Source organism: Centroberyx gerrardi, chromosome 5 (assembly GCF_048128805.1).
Source record: "Centroberyx gerrardi isolate f3 chromosome 5, fCenGer3.hap1.cur.20231027, whole genome shotgun sequence".
NCBI lineage: Eukaryota > Metazoa > Chordata > Actinopteri > Beryciformes > Berycidae > Centroberyx > Centroberyx gerrardi.
The window spans coordinates 36,381,604-36,406,020 of record NC_136001.1 but is presented as its reverse complement, the minus strand read 5'-3'; the positions used below and the strand labels follow the sequence as shown (position 1 = coordinate 36,406,020).

The following is a 24,417-nucleotide window of genomic DNA, read 5'->3' as shown; positions in this document are numbered from 1 at the left end:
GCACCGGGGCATAGCTACACTGCATTTATTACTATTATTTAGCCTGATATGGAAGGTGCTGCAATCTGCTCTATTCTGACTGGAATCAGACTGAGGGCAAACTATCAGGTGTGTAAAGGTGTGTGTTAGTGTCAGATCTCTGCTTTAATAATGACAGGACTGCTGCCTATAGACTAGTCATTACACACACACACACACACACACACAGGGGAACCAGCCATTACGACCCCAGCAGAGGGTATATGAGGGCCAGCGGCAGGAATGACGGCTCTTTCTGTCTGTGGAGCCGCTGCAGGTAATCTGTCATTTTGGCTGGTGGCTTCTGGATCTATTCAGCACATTTTCAGTCCTCACATCTGACAGAAAAGTGTGTGGAAAAATGAAATAGAAATTAGGGAAAGTGCTGATAAAAAACTTGAAATGCATGAAACATGTTTTGTTTTCAGGATTTCAGCGTTTCTGAACATTTGACTCGTTCTTGTTTTCTGGGAGATATCGCAGCTTGTCCACTAAACCTGCTGGACTTCTCCTGAGGATCCAGTGAAGGATCCAGTGAAGGATCCAGTGAAGGATCCAGTGAAGGATCCAGTGAAGGATCCAGTGAAGGATCCAGTGAAGGATCCTGCTCTGAGTCTGAGGCTGAGTCTGTGCTGCGCTCTGTGCAGGGATGAGGTGGTGGCTGGTGCTGGCCGGTCTGTGGCTGCTGCTGGTCCTGACGCTGCCGGACGCCCGGGCCAGGACCAAACCTCGCAACCGGGAAGGAGACGCCCGCCGGGGGAAGAGGAGGAGGGCCGGACAGGGTAGGACTCCGATTCTTACTTCTTCATTTAAAAAAGTTGCAAGTTTCATTCGTTGTGGAAAGACGAATTCACCTTCCTCACTGAAAGTTTTAAAAGGGAAGGGTTCGTCTTCTGCGAGGTTTGTCGATTTGATTTGTGAGTGTCGAGTGTTGAGTTGAAACGACACGATGTCTGTCGCCAGCAGCATCAGCATCAGAAGCACCGTGGGCATTCTGGGAAACGAAGATCTGTACTATATTTTCATTGTTAGTTCATACATGCAAAGTCACCAGAATGCAGGAAGTAAGGTTGCTGAATCTTGACATTTTCTGGAGGAGGAACCCGGAGGCTCCACAGTTTGGTTTTTTGGTAAATCTGATAATGTGAAAATCCAACAATGCACATTTACACACGCTACATGTATGCTCTTGCACTGGACTGTACATCTGTAGATCTGTACTGTAAATCTGTCGAGTCATATGTTTTATTTGCTGTATTTTGATCTATTCTTTGCTGCTGCAATGACCTAATTTCCCCCCTAACTTCCTCATCTTAACACACTGAGAGTGGCCAGTGAGTCTTATCCGGTGGATTAAAGTCAGTTTCTGGTTCTGAACAAAACTGAAGAAACTTTCATTGTTGGGTCTCAAGGTGTGAGACGGACTCAAACCCACAATGCCACGAGTACACCGCCTGATTTCTGTGTCGTGTCTGTTTTCAGACAGTCTGAGGCTGGTTCCACTGCTACAGTTAAACCAGACACTGCAGAAATGCTCTAAGCACTGGATGGTTGTTGGTTCAAATCCCCAGATGGACTGGGGAAATCTGGATGGGGAAAGAGAGTGCGTAACACTCTTCCTTCCCTCACACACTCAGGCTTCCTCAGGAAAAACTCCCAGGATGTATAAAGGTTAGGAAGTTACAAGATAGACGTTTATAAAAGATATTAATATGAGTGTGATCCAAGATGGCGCTGTACCATGGCACCGTCTCACGAGCTGCGCTGTCGTTTCTATTGTTTCCTAGTTTGTCTCTTGTGTACAGCATGCACCGGCCACGTCTGCTACGATGACAACGCATGTACCGGTGCATATGTTTTGTTTCATTATGCTTTTATCTTGTTTCTTGTGTCTTTGTCCTTTTGTTGCACTTTGATGACAATGTTTTTTGTCCTGCTTCTTGTGTGTCCTTGTTCTTTTTGCCCCGTCTCTTATGTGTTTTTAGCCTGAATGACGTGAGGCTCGTGATGAAGGATTCCAATGCATTTTTATGTAAATGGTAAATTAACATGAAACTTAAAGCGTGTATGTGTTGCAGGTCAGGGCCGAGCCAGAGGGGAGCGCTCCAGACCGCTGAAGATCAGACTGGTTCCTGGTCCGAGCGTCCCAGTCAGTCCAGGAGAGAACCAAGGGAAGGCTGTGTTCCTCGAGTCCTACAAGAACCTGGCAGAGCAGCACTCTAGCTACAACGTTATCCCAGGTGAGTCAGACCGCTACAACGCTATCCCAGGTGAGTCAGACCGCTACAACGTTATCCCAGGTGAGTCAGACCGCTACAACGCTATCCCAGGTGAGTCAGACCGCTACAACGTTATCCCAGGTTAGACCGCTACAACGTTATCCCAGGTTAGACCGCTACAACGCTATCCCAGGTTAGACCGCTACAACGTTATCCCAGGTGAATCGGACTGCTACAACGCTATCCCAGGTTAGACCGCTACAACGTTATCCCAGGTGAGTCAGACCGCTACAACGCTATCCCAGGTTAGACCGCTACGTTATCCCAGGTGAATCGGACTGCTACAACGTTATCCCAGGTTAGTTAGACCGCTACAACGTTATCCCAGGTGAGTCAGACCGCTACAACGCTATCCCAGGTTAGACCGCTACAACGCTATCCCAGGTTAGACGAGCTACAACGCTATCCCAGGTGAGTCAGACCGCTACAATGTTATCCCAGGTTAGACCGCTACAACGTTATCCCAGGTTAGACCGCTACAACGCTATCCCAGGTGAGTCAGACCGCTACAACGTTATCCCAGGTTAGACCGCTACAACGTTATCCCAGGTGAGTCAGACCGCTACAACGTTATCCCAGGTTAGACCGCTACAACGTTATCCCAGGTGAGTCAGACCGCTACAACGTTATCCCAGGTTAGACCGCTACAACGTTATCCCAGGTGAGTCAGACCGCTACAACGTTATCCCAGGTTAGACCGCTACAACGTTATCCCAGGTTAGACCGCTACAACGTTATCCCAGGTTAGACCGCTACAACGTTATCCCAGGTTAGACTGCTACAACGTTATCCCAGGTGAGTCAGACCGCTACAACGTTATCCCAGGTGAGTCAGACCGCTACAACGTTATCCCAGGTCAGTTAGACCGCTACAACGTTATCCCAGGTTAGACCGCTACAACGTTATCCCAGGTTAGACCGCTACAACATTATCCCAGGTGAGTCAGACCGCTACAATGTTATCCCAGGTTAGACCGCTACAACGTTATCCCAGGTTAGACCGCTACAACGCTATCCCAGGTTAGACCGCTACAACACTATCCCAGGTTAGACCGCTACAACGTTATCCTAGGTTAGACCGCTACAACGTTATCCCAGGTGAGTCAGACCGCTACAACGTTATCCCAGGTTAGACTGCTACAACGCTATCCCAGGTTAGACCGCTACAACGTTATCCCAGGTCAGTTAGACCGCTACAACGTTATCCCAGGTTAGACCGCTACAATGTTATCCCAGGTCAGTTAGACCGCTACAACATTATCCCAGGTCATTTAGACTGCTACAACGTTATCCCAGGTCAGTTAGATCGCTACAACGTTATCCCAGGTTAGACCACTACAACGTTATCCCAGGTCATTTAGACCGCTACAACGTTATCCCAGGTCAGTTAGATCGCTACAACGTTATCCCAGGTTAGACCGCTACAACGTTATCCCAGGTTAGACCGCTACAACGTTATCCCAGGTGAGTCAGACCGCTACAACGTTATCCCAGGTTAGACCGCTACAACGTTATCCCAGGTGAGTCAGACCGCTACAACGTTATCCCAGGTTAGACCGCTACAACGTTATCCCAGGTGAGTCAGACCGCTACAACGTTATCCCAGGTTAGACCGCTACAACGTTATCCCAGGTGAGTCAGACCGCTACAACGTTATCCCAGGTTAGACCGCTACAACGTTATCCCAGGTGAGTCAGACCGCTACAACGTTATCCCAGGTTAGACCACTACAACGTTATCCCAGGTCAGTTAGATCGCTACAACATTATCCCAGGTTAGACCACTACAACGTTATCCCAGGTGAGTTAGACCACTACAACGTTATCCCAGGTCAGTTAGACCACTACAACGTTATCCCAGGTGAGTTAGACCACTACAACGTTATCCCAGGTCAGTTAGACCACTACAACGTTATCCCAGGTCAGTTAGACCACTACAACGTTATCCCAGGTGAGTCAGACCACATAACTATGTTTTTGGTTCGATCTCAGAGCGATTTCTTTGAGGATCAAAGACAACAACAAAACATTTTCAACCAATCAAATTAAAGTTGTAAGAAAGAAGGGGGCGGAGCATTCAGAAGCTCACTGCAGTGCTTCATCTGCTGAGGAACTGATCACAGATATCGATGTGGTGTGAATGCTTGAGCAACAATGTGTCATTATAGTTTATAGTTTTCTTCATAGTTATCGCTGCAGATGTGAATGGGCCTGGACTGTGTGTTTGTTGTGGTTTCTCAGTGGGAAGCGGTCCCAGTGTGTTGGTCTGACTGGGACAGCTGGACGGTTCACTGGCTGTCAAGTCTATCTACAGTATTGTTCCAGAGAGTTAAAGTTGGTCTTTAAGTCTTGTATGTTAAGTATTGTTGCAAGGCACTTAAGTTGGTCTTTTTAAAACTTAATATTAGGACAGACAGCTCTTTTGAAAGTATTGGGAATAATGAGAAGACAGGTTCCTGGTGGACACACGGCTTGATGGCTGGCGTTGGCATTAACATTTATCTAACGTCTCATTTCATTTCTCAACACATATGTGTGCGTTCAGGATTGCACATCATGTGTTACTTAAGTGTTTTTTAGAGGTTTTTTTTAGAGTGCTCATAGTTTCTGGGCTGAAACATTTTTTCCTGCCTCATTAAATGCTCTGCGGGTTAAATCATGTCATTAATATCATCTCTATATCGCACTGTGTCAGCGTGTTTGGCCTCAGATCATACAGGACATTTTAAATATTTTAATTGTGCAGCAAATCTGAATAGTTTACCAAAACAATAAACCCATTTGAACAGAAAAAACATGAGCTATTCCGACCACAAGTATCACGCTTCAGTATTTCAAAATGTGCTTGAGAGTGTGTAAACATGTGCAGCGTCTGTGTATTTGTATGTTTATCTGACCCAAAACAGCCACAGTGTGTATTTCATACTGATCTTTGCATTCAGAGCTTTTAAGTGGTATATTACATAATAGAGGTCAATATTCATTTTTCAATCAAAAAAGTGCATTTTAACCAAATTTTATCAGAAGCGAAATGGGTTTCCTGTGAAGTTAAATGAGCCTGGGTTCATGGCATTTGGTCACATATGTACGTATACAGTGTGTGTTTGAGTGTGTGTGTGTGTGTGTGTGTGTGTGTGTGTGTGGTGAGGACTCAGGCCAGCCTTGCATATTTTACTTGTGGAGTTTCTGATGAAAGTCTGATGGTAATTGGAGCTGTAAAGCTGAACCAGACCCAGAGGCCTGCTGTTAAAACTCCTATTGAAACCAGATGTAGACAGACAGACAGGCAGACAGACAGACAGGCAGACAGACAGACAGGCAGACAGGCAGGCAGACAGACAGGCAGACAGACAGGCAGACAGACAGGCAGACAGGCAGACAGACAGACAGACAGACAGACAGACAGACAGACTGGATCACATACTAATGTTGTAACAAGGAACATCAGCAACTAAACTGCAGCTAAAGGTTTTGTGATGAAAGCCCAGGTTCTGTCTCTTTCCTTGGGTTTTCTGTTGCTGCAGTTTGAGTTTCTCTTCTCTCTGTCTGGTGGCTATCGCTGCTCATGCTAACTACCCACTCCTTCTTCTTCTTCTGTTGATTCCAAACAAACCGGAAACGTAAAACGCATCACTTCCTGTGCAGCAGAGGATTTTCCCAGTAAAGAGCTACCAGACTCTGGCTGTTTAGAACAGACAGAGGAGAAGCTTCATGAACTGATGCAGGCTGGATCACTGCTGAGAGAGAGAGAGAGAGAGAGAGAGAGAGAGAGAGAGAGGAGCAACACCTAATATGCCTAATATCAGCTGATAATATTAAGCCAAGAAACACATTCAAATGAATATCAGCTGATGTTACTGGTGTCCTGATGTCTGTCCTGCACTGGAGGAACTGGAGAAGAGAAATGAAACCTCCTGTGAAACCTCAGGAAATCATCAAACTCCAACATGGACGCCAGTCGGAGACAGAATCAGGACTTTTCCACGTAACGCGGCTCGGCTCTGAGGCCTGGCCGGCGCTCTGCAATCAGCCTGTTTATTATTACAGGATAGTAATGTAATGACAAATCATCGCATTCCAACACGCACACAAGGGAAAACAACAGGACTGAACGCAGCCTAACTTGTTGTTCTCCATCTTTTCTGTGGGAACATGACGGGACCCGTGTGTGCAGAGGCTCGCCAGCAGACAAGCTGTACAGCAGAGTAACAACAAGTCACCTGACAACGATAATGGAAGAGAGATGTTATAGAAAATAAATGGTTATGGAAGTGGAAACAACATGACTTGTACTGAGAAGCCTGACTTGTTCTGTGCTTTGAGACACTGGAGAGGAAAATTTCCATCTACTAATGTTTATGTGGAAGTAAAAGGCATGTTCATCACCATGGCAACACGCTGGTTTGTGAATGTTAGAGAGACAAGCAGCTAGAAGCAGAGAGCAGCTGAGTCAGCTTGTTGTGGTGTGGCTGTAGATCCATTCAGTAACGTTCTCAGTAAAAGTGAATAGTGTGATAAGGTGGATTTGGTTACTGTGACACAGTAAACTGTCTTGTCTTTAGCCCTAGTCTCTACTCTACTCTAATACGTTAGCTAGCGTGCTAATCAGATGTGTTAACAACAAGACAGTGATGTTAGCTGACCAGATACTATGGTTAGCTAGCTAACAAGCTGACATTATCTAAACACTAAATCAATCAGATGGATCAGTGATGAAATGATCAGTTCAGTCAGAAACAGACAGAAATTAACCGTCTGTTCAGTTCTGTTGAGACAGAAACACAGTCAGCTGTTCACAGAGCTGAGGACCTCCAAGATGGCCGCCAGCAATGTTATCCAATATTTTATGGAAGCCAGCTTATGTTTACCAGCTACAGTATGGAGTGGGAATGGCCTCTCAGTCCATTCAGATAATTTGGAGAAGACAGACAGACAGACAGACAGCTGGCAGACAGACAGACAGACAGACAGACAGACAGACAGCTGGCAGACAGACAGCTGGCAGACAGACAGACAGACAGACAGACAGACAGACAGACAGCTGGCAGACAGACAGACAGACAGACAGACAGACAGGCAGCTGGCAGACAGACAGACAGACAGACAGACAGACAGCTGGCAGACAGACAGCTGGCAGACAGACAGACAGACAGACAGACAGACAGACAGACAGACAGCTGGCAGACAGACAGCTGGCAGACAGACAGACAGACAGACAGACAGACAGCTGGCAGACAGACAGCTGGCAGACAGACAGACAGACAGACAGACAGACAGACAGACAGCTGGCAGACAGACAGCTGGCAGACAGACAGACAGACAGACAGACAGACAGACAGACAGACAGCTGGCAGACGCTGTTTGGGATTTGACAACAATGTGACCAAACTTGGCGGGGCAAAAAGCAACATTAGCTTGTGATTGGCTGCTGATACGCAGCGGCGTCCAATAGTTCAGCTACAACCAACTTTAGATCCATTCAGTAACGTTACTTTACTATTCTACTTATTAACTTTTCTATGGATACAAACGAGGAACCGAGGCGACCACGGCCCGCCCCGGCCAACGTTCCTCTGGTTCCTGGAGTTCCCAGTGCTGAAGTGTGAGTCTACAGATGATGTTCAGCAGACATCAAGATTTTAAACCTGGAGACAATCATCACACACAAAAAAAAACACACAAATCCCACTGCTGAAGATACAACAGTATGACCAACCCGTGCGTTCAGACAAACCGACTGTACGGTAACGTAATGACAAGTCGCCTGACAGCGAAGCGAGACACTGCAATAGCAAGACGATATTTTACAGAGAAAAGTAAAGCTGTAAAGTATCTGTGTTCAGGTGGAGATGACAGGGTGACAGCAGACAGGACAGGTACAACAGAGAGACGATATTTAGGAGAAATAACCTGAGCCTCTTAACTACCTGTGTTCCTATAGACAAGACGGACAGCATAGCATTAGAAAGGACAGATGACAGAGAGGACAGAATTAGAGCAGATAGAAGGGGCTCTTCCTGCGGCACTGCGGTGGTTTACAGTCTTTCCTACTGACTCACTGCCAGTGGAAGCCTGGCTTGTTGAAAGGCAGAGTTAATGCGGAGGGAGGCTGGAAACACTACAAATCACTGCTTTGTCTGTTTCTGACAGGAAAGTACAGGCCGGGCGGCTTTAGACTCGACTAGACACACACAGCAATTACTGCAGCAGAGCCTGCTGCTGCCCCTGATGACAGGCTGGAGGTGTGAGCCAGAGGTTGCCGGTTTGAATCCCTAGATCCCCGTCCATTAAACTGCAGTTGTTTTCCTTTGTGAAGCAGTGGAGCTGCTCAGCTGGTGGCTGGACCAAAGTCCCTTTAAGGAAAGTGGCTTCACTCCAGATCCATCTTGGGAACAAGACAAGACTCCTGTCTGTTTGAATGGGGTCGTCCGTATCTAAGTTCTGACGTGCATACAGTCATTTGCATTTCATAGTTACAAAAACCGCTGAATTGTTAACAACATGGAGTTAAAATGTATTCCAAAGGACACTGTTGTCTTTTTTCCTCTTACTGGTGCTGAACGCAGCTCCATCCACTGCTTCACCAAACTGTGAGATTACCACATTCAAGACAAATCTGGTTTACGGCTCCCATCATGCATCTGTCAGCTGTCAGCAGTGATGTCATCATGCAGTCCACAGCAGGGAGCTGTCCATTATATATCTGAGAATATCATGTTATTCAATTATTTCAAATGTATTACATATATATATATGAAACGCTGCTGTTGTCTCCAAGTTCAGTCGTCGTAAAATAACAAAGTTCTGCTGCGTAAACCTAAAAGTCTGATTGGTGGATTTTCTTTATGATTTGCACACAAAGGTGCGGCGATCGTCCAGTTTCACTGACGACAACTGACAGAGCGCCCTGTCTCTATACATAATACTGTGTCTGTTCAGCTCCCAGTGTGAATGTGTGGATCTGTATGGATGTGAAGCACGATGGAGCTCTGTTAAACCTTCTTTGAGAAATAAAGTTCCCAGAAAGTAGAGTCTGGATGGGTCGGACCGGACCGGACAGATCTGGGCGTGTCTGTTAGTTTTTGTGACTTCATTTAGTGTTTTGTGTGAGTCTGTATGTTCCTTCTTGTCCACTGTGGAATATGTTCTGTACGGGACTGAAGTATGGAGCTTCTGTTTCCACTACTTTCCACTTTATTTTTGTTTTAAGGACTCTTTATTGTAGGACTCTTTTGTATTTGTACTGTATTACGTGGCCTTGTAGGACAATGAAGACCTGAACCTGAACCTGAAGATGTCTGTCAAGGCCATCTGGTCTGGTCTGTTTAATTAGGATTCATTAATTCTAACTAATGAACTAATTGCGATGGTGTGTGTTGTTTCAGGTAAGCAGGGCCAGTGTGTGTACCAGGGTCTGACCATGTTCGACCGGGCCGTCTGGTCTCCAAAGCCCTGTGTGACCTGCCTGTGCACCGGAGGTCGGGTGGTTTGTGACGAGCTCACCTGTCCCATAATGCACTGCCACTTCCCCTTCACCCCCGCCGGGGAGTGCTGCCCAGTCTGCATGGAGCCAGGTAGAAACACAACATGTGGCAACGCCATGGTGCAACATTCAGAGGCAACAGAGACGGGCAAAGTTGCCGACAATCATAACCAGTTTCATTCCAACACTTCACCTGAATCATTTATATCTAGTTTGGAAAGACTTTTCTACCTGAAATTCACTGTTTTAATTCAGTATTTTAATAGTGATTTTAATTTAGTATTTTAATTCACAGATGATTCATCCTGAAAAACTGAACTATTTTATAATCAAAAGGTCTTAAGATGACTCCTAACTTTAATAGTAACCCATAATGTGATTCACTTTCATACCAGCCAGACGTGTGACCAAGTCAACTTTGCTCGAGTCCCAAGTCAGTCTCAAGTCTTGAGGCACAAGTCCCAAGTCTAAATGTAGATCACCAAGTCAAGTCGAAGTCATTAAAGTCAAGTCCCAAGTCTAAATGTAGAACAGCAAGTCAAGTCAGAACAAATCAAGAGTCCAGTATCAATTTAATATCTTAAAGAAAACTAAATATCTAGGACTTTTCAATGCAATATGGTTTTAATAGGATAAAAACTCGGTAAGAGCATCATGAGTTTGATTTCTATAATCAGTTTCAACTTCAATAAATTCAATCATTCCATACAAATTCAGAAAACAGAATTTAAATTCAGTCGTCCGCCGGAACAAATCTCATCACTTTCAATCTAAGTCATTTACACAAACACAAGATCTCAAGTCAAGACTTAAGAAACCTTTTCAAGTCATCAAAGTACAAGTCAGAGTCAAGTCCCAAGTCACCAGAACCCAAGTCAAGTCAAGTCTCAAGCCCATGTCAAACCCAAGTCATGTGACTCGAGTCCCCACCTCTGCTACCAGCAATCCTGTTGTCAGGGTAGGAGTCAATCTTCTGAAATGGTAGAGATCTCATGTTGGAAGGAAACTCTTCATGTATTAGTGACTCTGCCCGGCTGTGAGGCCGCAGCATGTTGCCTCCTGTCCATCATGGCTTTTAAAAATGTGTTCGTCACATTTGGGTCAGTATTCAACACACATGTTGTGAAGGTTTTTAACACGTCTGTGTGTGACTAGATAGGAGAAACCATGTGTTCTTTTCAACACGTCCAGGATTGGTCTCACTTTACTGTCAATTCAACCCCATCAAACTGTTTACTGAACCTTCAGCTGAATACACAACATGTAGTCGGCAAATTCTGAAGGACATTTGTTCCCTGAATTGGCAGTAAACTGACCTGAACCCTGTCCCATCCTTTATGCTCAGCCTCATACACTGGACAGACATGTGCATGTATGGAGGCTGGGAAGGACAAAACCACTGAAAATCAGTTATTTAGAGTCTGTGTAGGGAAATAGCATTAACCCAATAGCAATGATAATCAGAAGCACCGACCTATCTACTGTATACATACACTGTGCATAAAGTGTGTCTTTGTATGGAGTTTATTAAGAAGGAATATACAGTCCACAGAATAAGAATTGTAACAGTGAGTTAAAGTTGGTCTGTAACTCATTTCCAGTCTAATATAAGTTCTGACTGCTCCAACACAGCAGCGATCCAGCCTGCATCAGGTCATGAAGCTTCTCCTCTGTCGGTTCTAAACAGCCGGAGTCTGCTGCACAGGAAGTGATGCGTTTTACGTTTCCGGTTTGTTTGGAATCAACAGAAGAAGAAGAAGTGGGTAGTTAGCATGAGCAGTGAGAGCCACCATGGCTGAACAGAGAGAAGAGAAACTCAAACTGCAGCAACAGGAAATCCAAGCTCCGCCCACACTGTTTGATTGACAGGTGAAGAATGAGACCAAACAGCAGACTGTCAGCTTCTAGTGCTGACTCCTTATTCAGGCTGAAAGATATTGACAAAAAATCTAATTGTGATTATTTGACAGAATATTGCAATTAAAATGCAATTTGTATCAACTCCTTATTGGCCTCCATGTTAAATGATAATATCTGCAGAAAGACCAACTTTACCTCACTGTGACAATATGTATGCATTGATCATTTATCATTAACACTGATCTAGTCTAGATCGGCTTGCTGCAGCAGTTAGTCAGTGTCTAGTCTGTAGTGTTAACCAGCCTGTCTGTCTCTCTGGGTAAATCTGGGTGTCTGTCTGTCTACAACACTAACACACAGCTGTCTGTCTGTCTGTCTGTCTGTATCAATCCATCTCTCTCTCCATCCCATATCTCTCTACCTCTTTTGTATTCTTGATTTTTTCCCGTCCTTTCTTGCTCTCTCCTTTGTTTCTATCCTCTCCTCCTTCCCTACCTGTCTGTCTCTCCTCTCCTCCTTCCCTCTCTCTCCATCCTCTTTCTACTTTTATCCTTCGCTGTTATCTTTTTCTCTCCTCTCTCCTCCCCCCACCTCCTCCTCCTCCTCCGATTGGCTGCCCCCCCCCCCCCCCCCTCCAGTCCCCGACCTCAGCCTTGACCTCTCTGGTGACTCCCCAGTTCCCAACGACCCCGGCGAGCCCGTGACCCCGCTGACCCAGGAGGAGATCCAGCGCATCCTGTGGCGGGAGGAGGAGGAGCACCGCGAGGAGGAGGAGCGTCTGAGGAAGAAGGACGAGGAGAGGAGGAAGAGGAGGAGGCAGAGGAAGGAGCAGGCGGAGAGGCAGAGGAAGCTGGTGGAAGAGAGGAGGAGGGATGAGGAGGAGGCGCTGAGGCTGCAGGTGGAGAGAGAGGAGGAGGAGTGGAGGAGGCAGATGGAGGAGGAGCAGGAGAGGAGGAGGCAGGAGGAGGAGAGGAGGAAACAGGAGGAAGAGGACAGAAAGCAGAGGGAGGCGGCGGAGAGAGCGGCGAGGGAGAAGGAGAGGAAGCTGGAGGAGGAGAGGAGGAGGCAGGAGGAGGTGCTGAGGGAGAAACTGCTGGATCTGGAGGAGGAGGAGGAGGAGGAGCAGGAGGAGGAGGTGTGGCTGAGAGGAGACGTGTTTCAGATGTTACCAAACGAGCCGGAGGAGCCTGACCTCCTTCCTGCCCCGATACCAAGACCTCCTGCTGCCATGGAGGAGGAGCTGGAGGAGGAGCTGGAGGAGGAGGAGGAGGAGGAGGAGGAGGAGGTGGGGGTGGGAGGGGAGGAGGAGGAGGAGGAGCAGGAGGTGCTGGTACCTAACAGAGCAGGCCTCCCTCCAGGCTGTGATATCTCTGATGTCACTGTGACATGTGAAAACGCCAAACTCAACCACTTCCCTCCTCTGTCCATCCCAGACCTGAAGTCCCTCAGTCTGGAAGGTAAGTTAACCTTCAGTGACTCTGCTGCCTGAGACCAAGTTGCATCAAAAAGTCAGAGCAACACCCAGCAACACCCAGTAACACCCAGCAACACCCAGTAACACCCAGCAACACCCAGTAACACCCAGCAACACCCAGTAACACCCAGCAACACCCAGTAACACCCAGCAACACCCAGCAACACCCAGTAACACCCAGCAACACCCAGCAACACCCAGCAACACCCAGCAACACCCAGCAACACCCAGTAACACCCAGTAACACCCAGTAACACCCAGCAACACCCAGCAACACCCAGTAACACCCAGTAACACCCAGCAACACCCAGTAACACCCAGTAACACCCAGTAACACCCAGCAACACCCAGTAACACCCAGCAACACCCAGTAACACCCAGCAACACCCAGTAACACCCAGTAACACCCAGTAACACCCAGTAACACCCAGCAACACCCAGCAACACCCAGTAACACCCAGCAACAGCTGACTGTGTTTCTGTCTCAACAGAATTGAACAGACGGTTAATTTCTGTCTGTTTCTGACTGAACTGATCATTTCATCACTGATCCATCTGATTGATTTAGTGTTTAGATAATGTCAGCTTGTTAGCTAGCTAACCATAGTATCTGGTCAGCTAACATCACTGTCTTGTTGTTAACACATCTGATTAGCACACTAGCTAACGTAGCTAGCAGCAGCTAGCGTTAGCGTGTTCACATTAACATCAGTGTGTTTGCCGGCTAGTTAGCTAGCTAACCATAGCATCTGGTCAGCTAACATCACTGTCTTGTTGTTAACACATCTGATTAGCACACTAGCTAACGTAGCTAGTAGCAGCTAGCGTTAGCGTGTTCACATTAACATCAGTGTGTTTGCCGGCTAGTTAGCTAGCTAACAGTTTGTTCAGGTTAACTGAGCTGACTCTTCTCAAGCTACAACTCAGAGTGTTTTGGAGTAGAGACTAGGGCTAAAGACAAGACAGTTTACTGTGTCACAGTAACCAAATCCACCTTATCACACTATTCACTTTTACTGAGAACGTTACTGAATGGATCTACAGCCACACCACAACAAGCTGACTCAGCTGCTCTCTGCTTCTAGCTGCTTGTACAGATTTACACTTTATTAACTAACACACAGTTCTACAGATGTGGTTAATAGGAGATTTGTGACATAACTGCAGAATCTCCATAGAGCACCAAAAACAAGGTTCCCCTTTAATCATGGCCCAAGAACCTCTGAGAACCTTATTTCTTCAGGGTGCGGACCATTCCTCTCTTCCTCACATCAGGCTCTCTGAGGACAGAAACATTTCCTCCAAAGCGCCTGAGGAGCTTCTCATTTAGTTTGGCCGGAGCAGACGGAGCAGAGGTCAAGCCCCGCCCACCTGGTGTGTCAGAATCAATAAATGAAGCCCGCCTCTGTGATGACTAGAGGAACAAGACTACTGTACTGGCCATGATGTTACACAATGTAACTGGAACTTATCCTTTGGCATATCCCTCCTTGAAATACACACACACACACACACACGCATGTCATTAGAGGGTCCCGTCAGTGTTTCAGTGTGATGGAGAACCAGCAGCGCTGAGGCCGGCCTGTCGCTGCAGGTCGCTGGCTCATGCTGAGCTTCATCTGTACCGGCTAACATACAACATAATTACACTGGAGACACTGAGGAACCATTTGGAACTTGCCTTAACTTGCTAAACTATAGAGACACCACTCTGCACTAAGAGCTTTAGAGCTGTGTGTGTGTGTGTGTGTGTGTGTATAAGCCAAAATCAAGTCCCTGTTACCTTGTGTAACCTGCACAGTCCAGTAACATATCTGTGTCTGTTTGTACTGTGACCAGATGAGAGAGCTGGATGAGGTGCATTTAAAGGGATAGTTCACCCAAAAATTAAATGTCGGTCATTATCTACTCATCCTCATGCCAGTAGAAACTAAAATATGGAGTCCAGTCCTTTAGGTTTCAAAAAGGGCAAAAAATGTCCATGAGTGTCTCCATACAGCTGCAGCATAATCCAAGTCTTCTGACCATGTGAGTGAAAAACACAAAAAAAAACTGCAAAAACTAAATTTTATCAATTACTTAGTGAAATTGAGTCTTCCTCTATTGTATTCAGCTTCCGCATTCACAAACCTTGCGAGATGACACAAGTCGCACACAAGTCACACACAAGTCGCACACAAGTCGCACACAACGCGGAAGCTGAATCCAACAGAGGAAGACTTGATTTGCATTAAATAATTGATAACATTTAGTGTTTCCACTCACAGAGCAGCGGAGGACTTGGACCTGCAGCTGTGTGGAGACAGGTCTGAACATGTTTTGGAGACAGGTCTGAACATGTTTTGGAGACAGGTCTGAACATGTTTTGGAGACAGGTCTGAACATGTTTTGGAGACAGGTCTGAACATGTTTTGGAGACAGGTCTGAACATGTTTTGGAGAAAGCTCCTCCGGCAGCGAGCCCGGAGAGCTGCTGGGGAGTTGTATGAAGAAGAAACACTCATATGATTTTGTGCTGGCATGAGGATGAGCAGATAATGACCGAATTTAAAGTTTTGGGTGAACTATCCCTTTAATTCCTTCTGCCCCACCTGTCCCGCTGCGGCAGCCGAGCTGAATCTGCTGGTTTCTGCTGCGTCTGAACAACCAGACGGAGCTGCTTCAGACAGAAGCTTCCAGTCACACAGACAGACCAGCAGGATGTTTCCAACAAGCACAGACCAGTCATCTCCAGTGGCAGCCTAATTAAAACCTGCAGACGAACTAATCACTGGGCGAAGTCGAAGCACTCACAAAGAAGTGGAAAATGACTAGGCAGTGGTTCCTGAAGTTATTGTTATCTTATCACCGGCAGCTTGTCAGTTACTCGTTATGCTTCGCAGCAGGAAAGCTCCAGGAAAGCAGTAATCATACAAAAAGTTGTCTACTTGTTCCACAAGACAGGCCATAGGGAGGTAAAACAATGTTTTCTCTCACGTTTCCCCTTAAAATAATAAGGTGGGACGTGATAATTTGTGTTAACAAGAACATCCGCCCCTTCCATCCCCTCCAATATCAGCTACATGCATACAAGCAACACGAGGCGTAATATATGAGACTGTCTTACCTAAATCAAACACTACTGACAGTTAGCTTTGTTCTTAAACAGCTGAACAGTGTGAACCAAGCTATACCTGAAAACAGGTTTGGTACAATAAAGTAGACTTGTCTGAAAGCTGAGATGTAGATCACAGGTTCTCATTTTGGCTGAAAACGAAGTGACGTCTCCCGGCGACCCCCCTCTCCGCCGTCACTCTGGTTCAACCAAACAATTCAACTGTTCAACCAAAGACTGAGTTTTCCTTTTCTACAATGATCTCATTTGCTTTATCTGAAAACTATTCAGTATTTCACAAGAAAAAAAAGTACAAAAATTAGGGAAAAGTCTGAAAAAATAGACATGGTAATATATTTGTATAGCAAACTCCAATGTATGATGTAAATAAGGCGGTGACTGGCTAACTGCTGTTCATCACAACAAAGTAGAACAGGCCACATCTGAAACAGTTTGAACTGAATGACTGTAAACAGCCAGACCTTTCAATGTCTTATTTCTGTCTTTCCATATCATTTCTCTACCATCACAGGGATGTTTGTTCCATGTTGTCAGGGCGCTGTGACCTTTGACCCTTAGTGATAGACAATCTGTTCATCTCCCGATACGATTCAGTTCAACCAGGATACCATGTGATCAATAAAAGTTCAGTGACAACAAAGTCTGACTGTGCAGAATTCTGTTTATTTCTGAGACTCAAATCTTTCTAGCGATGCCATTGGCTGCTAGAATGTAAACAACAATTTAAAAACGTCATTACAAAGTGACAATAATATAATTTGGATGGAGAGCTTGTGAAACTGTGATGGTCAAGAGTCTCATTAGTGATTACTACAGCAGAATAACATGGAGCTGATATCACCATTCATGTTCCTGACAGCAGAATAACATGGAGCTGATATCACCATTCATGTTCCTGACAGCAGAATAACATGGAGCTGATATCACCATTCATGTTCCTGACACACCAGAGGGATTCACACATTTTGTATTGAGACATATTGAATTTCCATGTATCGTCCATCCCTACTGACCCTTGATCTCCTTACTGTTAGTTACTTGTAATGTTGGTGATCTAGAAACTGAGTGTAAATGTTCATGTATTGTCACTGTAGTGCTAGCTGTCTGACTGTTGAACCTCTGGCTCCAGGATGAACTAACTAAACCATCTGTCCTGACCTGCAGGGAACAACATCAGCAGCATCCCAGAGGAAGCCTTCAACGGCATCCCCAACCTGGAGTGGATCAACCTGGGGAAGAACACACTCACCTCCGCCGGCATCGCTGCTAAAGCCTTCAGAGTGAGACTAGTTAACTCACCGAACCTTTACCAGCCTTCAGAGTGAGACTAGTTAACTCACCGAACCTTTACCAGCCTTCAGAGTGAGACTAGTTAACTCACCGAACCTTTACCAGCCTTCAGAGTGAGACTAGTTAACTCACCGAACCTTTACCAGCCTTCAGAGTGAGACTAGTTAACTCACCGAACCTTTACCAGCCTTCAGAGTGAGACTAGTTAACTCACCGAACCTTTACCAGCCTTCAGAGTGAGACTAGTTAACTCACCGAACCTTTACCAGCCTTCAGAGGGAGACTAGTTAACTCACCGAACCTTTACCAGCCTTCAGAGTGAGACTAGTTAACTCACAGAACCTTTACCAGCCTTCAGAGGGAGACTAGTTAACTCACTGAACCTTTAACAGCCTTCAGAGTGAGACTAGTTAACTCACTGAACCTTTAACACCTTCAGAGGGAGACTAGTTAACTCACCGAACCTTTAACAGCCTTCAGAGTGAGACTAGTTAACTCACCGAACCTTTACCAGCCTTCAGAGGGAGACTAGTTAACTCACAGAACCTTTACCAGCCTTCAGAGGGAGACTAGTTAACTCACAGAACCTTTAACACCTTCAGAGGGAGACTAGTTAACTCACAGAACCTTTAACACCTTCAGAGGGAGACTAGTTAACTCACAGAACCTTTAACACCTTCAGAGGGAGACTAGTTAACTCACTGAACCTTTAACAGCCTTCAGAGTGAGACTAGTTAACTCACTGAACCTTTAACACCTTCAGAGGGAGACTAGTTAACTCACAGAACCTTTAACAGCCTTCAGAGGGAGACTAGTTAACTCACTGAACCTTTAACAGCCTTCAGAGTGAGACTAGTTAACTCACTGAACCTTTACCAGCCTTCAGAGGGAGACTAGTTAACTCACCGAACCTTTACCAGCCTTCAGAGGGAGACTAGTTAACTCACCGAACCTTTAACAGCCTTCAGAGGGAGACTAGTTAACTCACTGAACCTTTAACACCTTCAGAGGGAGACTAGTTAACTCACTGAACCTTTAACACCTTCAGAGGGAGACTAGTTAACTCACTGAACCTTTAACAGCCTTCAGAGGGAGACTAGTTAACTCACTGAACCTTTACCAGCCTTCAGAGGGAGACTAGTTAACTCACCGAACCTTTACCAGCCTTCAGAGTGAGACTAGTTAACTCACCGAACCTTTACCAGCCTTCAGAGTGAGACTAGTTAACTCACCGAACCTTTACCAGCCTTCAGAGTGAGACTAGTTAACTCACCGAACCTTTACCAGCCTTCAGAGTGAGACTAGTTAACTCACCGAACCTTTACCAGCCTTCAGAGGGAGACTAGTTAACTCACCGAACCTTTACCAGCCTTCAGAGTGAGACTAGTTAACTCACCGAACCTTTACCAGCCTTCAGAGGGAGACTAGTTAACTCACCGAACCTTTAACACCTTCAGAGGGAGACTAGTTAACTCACAGAACCTTTACCAGCCTTCAGAGGGAGACTAGTTAACTCACTGAACCTTTAACAGCCTTCAGAGTGAGACTAGTTAACTCACTGAACCTTTAACACCTTCAGAGGGAGACTAGTTAACTCACCGAACCTTTAACAGCCTTCAGAGTGAGACTAGTTAACTCACCGAACCTTTACCAGCCTTCAGAGGGAGACTAGTTAACTCACAGAACCTTTACCAGCCTTCAGAGGGAGACTAGTTAACTCACAGAACCTTTAACACCTTCAGAGGGAGACTAGTTAACTCACAGAACCTTTAACACCTTCAGAGGGAGACTAGTTAACTCACAGAACCTTTAACACCTTCAGAGGGAGACTAGTTAACTCACTGAACCTTTAACAGCCTTCAGAGTGAGACTAGTTAACTCACTGAACCTTTAACACCTTCAGAGGGAGACTAGTTAACTCACAGAACCTTTAACAGCCTTCAGAGGGAGACTAGTTAACTCACTGAACCTTTAACAGCCTTCAGAGTGAGACTAGTTAACTCACTGAACCTTTACCAGCCTTCAGAGGGAGACTAGTTAACTCACCGAACCTTTACCAGCCTTCAGAGGGAGACTAGTTAACTCACCGAACCTTTAACAGCCTTCAGAGGGAGACTAGTTAACTCACTGAACCTTTAACACCTTCAGAGGGAGACTAGTTAACTCACTGAACCTTTAACACCTTCAGAGGGAGACTAGTTAACTCACTGAACCTTTAACACCTTCAGAGGGAGACTAGTTAACTCACCGAACCTTTAACAGCCTTCAGAGGGAGACTAGTTAACTCACTGAACCTTTAACACCTTCAGAGGGAGACTAGTTAACTCACCGAACCTTTAACAGCCTTCAGAGGGAGACTAGTTAACTCAGCTCGGGCGATATCCAAAATATTGCACTGCTGTCCCGCCAAAATATCAGGATATATGATATTATCGTGTGTGTAGGGAGGTCGGCCGGGATTTTTCCGTTTAGTTTTTTTTTTTTTTGTATCTTATTTTATTTCTTCTACATTACATCATATTTGTAGGCTCTTAATGATAATAAATTATAATAATTCTTATTATTATTATTATTAATAGCCAAGAAATATTATCTTACTATTCAAGCAAAAACTATGGCTGTTTGGTGTAATCTGCTCATTCCTGATATTTCCAGGAAAACAGGCTGGTTGTGGAAAAGGGAACCCAGCTGAAATAAAATGAAATGTCTTCTATCCTATCCCAGTAGTAGATTATAGGTTTCTAAGTTTAAAAGTTTGTATAATTGTGATCTAAGCACCACATGTGCGGCGGCCGGGACGAGGGGGTGGGGGGGGTGGGGGGGCAATATTCCATATTGCGGAAAATATCACAATATATTGTCCCAAGCTAATAGTTAACATACTAAACCTTTAAACCAGCCTGACAGTCTGGTCTTTATAGATGTGTCCGTTCTGTATGATGGAGCTGCAGATCAGTTTATGGCCAGTGACCAGAAATAGAAATGTTAGTGGTCAAATATCTCTTTGTCACAGTCGCTCCCGGAGGCTAAATGTGACGGACAGTTTCCAGGGAGGACTTATATACTGGATATTGGTATTATAATGCAATCATACAAAAAGGAAGGAGATGGTTGAGCTTTTCTGCAGTCTAACTTACTGCTGCGATGGTCCAGAGGAGCTACAGGCATCACAGAACAAAACAAGAAAAATACAGCAAGGCTATCTGCAGGATAGAAAGCCTAATTCAAGACTTTTTAAGCCTTTTGATGCTACCTGGAAGTGAATTAAAGACCAATTTAAAAACCAAAATAAAGAAAGCAGCCAGTTTCTGACTGAACAGCTGATGAAAGCAGTGAAACTATAAAATAAGAAAATAAATAAGTAATAAAAACAGTGTTTAGTAAAGCAGACAGGATGCAGATTGCACTACTAACCCGTTCTGGATTCATCTAAGAAATCTGTCAAGACCTCTAATGACTGGAGTTAAGACGTTTTAATACTTTGTAAGGCCTTAAACTTCCTAAATCCAATAAATCCAAAGCCAGACAGACAGTGAGCTCAACCCAACTCACTGCTTCATACTCCTGACTGGCTTTATGTTTGGACTCAATCTGCCCCTTTCCCCTTACACTTTGCATAAGCATGAAACACACACACACACACACATACACACACACACACACGCTGATTATTTATGTCCACATCGGCATCAGAGACAGAAATCTACACTTCAAATATGCAATCAGAAACACAAACACACTGCTCAGCCCCCCGGCTATTAAAGTGGAAATGATAATGACCTGAACTGCCCTCACATACACACACACACACAGACACACACACACACACACACACACACACACACACGTTTCCCCCTGCCCAGACAGAGCCCAGCATGATCTCTGAAACCAAAACAACATTCCTTGCCAGACAGACAGAGAGACAGACAGGCAGGCAGAGGGATTCAGAGAATAGACTAGAACAGATCAAACCAGCACTTCATCATCATCATCATCATCCTTCATTAATCCCTGAGAGGTAATTAGGGTGTGGTCATCAGCATCATAACATAAAGCCTGCTGAAGAACAGAATAAGAGACAAAATAATGATAATCAGAGCTCTCATTAATTATTATGACCTGCTGTCTGTCTGCTAGAGACACAAACTGTTTTTGTTTGATTACTATTATTATTATTATTATTATTATTAATAATACAGTTGACCATGTTGACCATTCTAGTAGTAGCATATTCTAATATTATACATTATTACATTAATATTACTAATACCTGACTGACTTTTTTGTTATTATAGTTTCATGCTCCTAGTCCACATGGGCTTACAAGACTCTTAATGTACCACCAGTGATCAAACAAGGGTAAAATAATACTAATACTAATACTACAACTAATAATAATAATAATAATGAATCCAAATACTTGGTAAACACCACAGCTAGCTTAAATAGGTATCAAAGCCATGCTCCTGAATACAGCTACGCAAAACCATCGTGGCAGTCCAGATTTAGAAAAGCAGTCGACTAGACCATCAGACTCCAGATTGCTTTGGTTTTGCCATATAGTGGGGATAATCGGTATCGAATGGGCGGTCAACTTTGCACGCATTACCACTTAATACTTTGCAATACCAATAATAATTCTGTCTGCCAGGGTCTGAAGTTGCTGAGGCGTCTGTACCTGGATGGGAACTTTCTAGAAGCCGTGCCCTCTGACCTCCCCCCCGCCCTGCAGGAGCTCAAGATCAACGAGAACAGACTGCGACAGATCGACGACGACAGCTTCCAAGGTAATGCTTTAACATCCCATAATACACGTCAATACTGAGATCCGCTTTAAATCACATGACACACTTCCGTACGTCCATACCGGACACAAGACACACAATACAGCGGAAAGCAACAGCAAAGATGGCTGACGGAGAGGTCGACACGGCACCCATCAGCAGCCAATCGTGTGCTAGTGTTGCGATATGTCCCGCCCATTACTGTGCGCTCACACCGGCAGTCTTCATTTTCAATGAGAGATGAGCTGAGCTGAGGTTAACTTTATGCAAATTAGCGGCGACACGCTGAAGCAGCAACCGATTGCAGAGAGGGATTTGATTTTCTCCCCGCTGTAACATCTCAATATGTTCTGAAGTTCAAATCAGATGTTTGTGCCATACTGACGAGGAGGAGGAACTGATCTTCATCATCGTTTTCTTGTTCTACTGTGAACTGAGAGCAAAGAACCAGGTCGAATTCCTCATGTGGAAACAGACTCAGCCAACTGAAGCCGCTCTTCCACCGCATGGTACCGGCTCGACTCGACTCGACTCGCTTTTGGTAGTACCACTTGGTTTTCCACTGCAGATAGTACCCCCCCCCCAACTGGTCGTCATAGCGACGCACACTAACGTACTATTCATACGTGAAATTGAGTATGTAGTGCGTTCCAACTGCATAGTATGTGAATTTTGTGTACGCAAGAAATGCCCGGATGTATACTAGATTAGCAAGAATTTCTGAGTATGCGGCGTGAGCTTACTGCACAGACTCAACCGCCCCAGAATGCATTGCGTCTCTTCAGACTGCGGATTGGCGGACTGCGAGGCGGACGGTCCTGGTCCCAAATCTCCGAAAACGTTGCAGCAGATTTACAAACAGGCGTTATTTGGATAAACTGACCACATATTGGGAATCTACATGGTTACTTTCTCGCCTGAAAAAATATTAAAACTTAATAAAGTGACATATTAACAGTCGTAGAGCCAAAATTACAACAGCTTTTAGCCTGCTTTAAAATCCCCGCTATCACTGATGACGATTCTCTCTGACCAATCAGCAGTCTGCAGTGTTTTCACGTCACCTTTTGGTATCGCCTCAGCTCGCTTGGAACCTCGACGGAGGTGCTGCCAAAAAAAGTACCAGGTACCTGGTAATATGGTACCAGGTACCAGGTAATATGGTACCTGGTACCAGGTAATATGGTACCAGGTACCAGGTAATATGGTACCTGGTACCAGGTAATATGGTACCAGGTAATATGGTACCTGGTACCTGGTAATATGGTACCTGGTACCAGGTAATATGGTACCTGGTACCTGGTAATATGGTACCTGGTACCTGGTAATATGGTACCTGGTACCAGGTAATATGGTACCAGGTAATATGGTACCTGGTACCTGGTAATATGGTACCTGGTACCAGGTAATATGGTACCTGGTACCTGGTAATATGGTACCTGGTACCTGGTAATATGGTACCTGGTACCAGGTAATATGGTACCAGGTACCAGGTAATATGGTACCTGGTACCTGGTACTTGCCCAATGGAAAACCAAAAAAAGCGAGTCGAGTAGAGTCGAGTCGAGTCGAGTCGAGTCGAGTCGAGTCGAGTCGAGTCGAGTCGAGCCGGTACCATGCGGTGGAAAAGCAGCAAAAGTGATTCTGATTCTGTGCACAATAGCCAAAAGTAAAACAAAAACACAGTGCTGTTTGGAAATATAGGTAATAGAGGTACATTTTGCTTGCTAAATAATAAACGAGAATATGTTAATTTGATCGTGGTTGACAGTTCATAGCCGGCCTGCCGGATGGCGACGGGCTGCAGCGAGCAGCCAGCGAGCAGAGCGCCCGGCGCTGCTCGTGATGCTTGGTGTGAGCACAGTCACACTCTATTGGTGCTACAGCTGTCAATCACCTAGCTCAAATCAGCCATCAGTCAGCAGGACAACACTGTGGTTACTAGCAGAGTGAACACAGAGTTGGGACTATGATAGAGAGATGTTACAGCCTTCAGAAAGGATACAGAGAACACAGTGGACTACAAAGAGCAAATACATGATATTACCCCAAAACCTTTCCAGCTTCCCTGCACTGGCTCCCTGTTCATTTTAAAATTGATTTGAAGATCGTACTGT

General features: G+C 45.3%; 2 protein-coding genes across 4 annotated transcripts in view; one reads left to right on the top strand and one right to left on the bottom strand.

Moving 5' to 3' along the window:
- cenpp (centromere protein P) overlaps positions 1-24,417 on the bottom strand; it is a 130,719-nt gene that overhangs the window by 9,185 nt on the left and 97,117 nt on the right. The gene's annotated exons all lie outside the window — the stretch shown is intronic.
- The window catches only part of ecm2 (extracellular matrix protein 2, female organ and adipocyte specific), a 29,661-nt gene continuing 5,911 nt past the window's right edge, over positions 668-24,417 (top strand). The window contains exons 1-6 of one of the 3 annotated variants that reach the window (XM_078283857.1): positions 668-800; positions 2,097-2,258; positions 9,681-9,869; positions 12,316-13,095; positions 17,391-17,506; positions 22,168-22,303. In XM_078283857.1, the coding sequence (XP_078139983.1) occupies positions 668-800; positions 2,097-2,258; positions 9,681-9,869; positions 12,316-13,095; positions 17,391-17,506; positions 22,168-22,303 (1,516 nt within the window). Of the gene's footprint in view, positions 801-2,096; positions 2,259-9,680; positions 9,870-12,276; positions 13,096-17,390; positions 17,507-22,167; positions 22,304-24,417 lie in introns of all 3 variants that reach the window. The other 2 variants (XM_078283855.1, XM_078283858.1) reach the window with 2 other exon arrangements.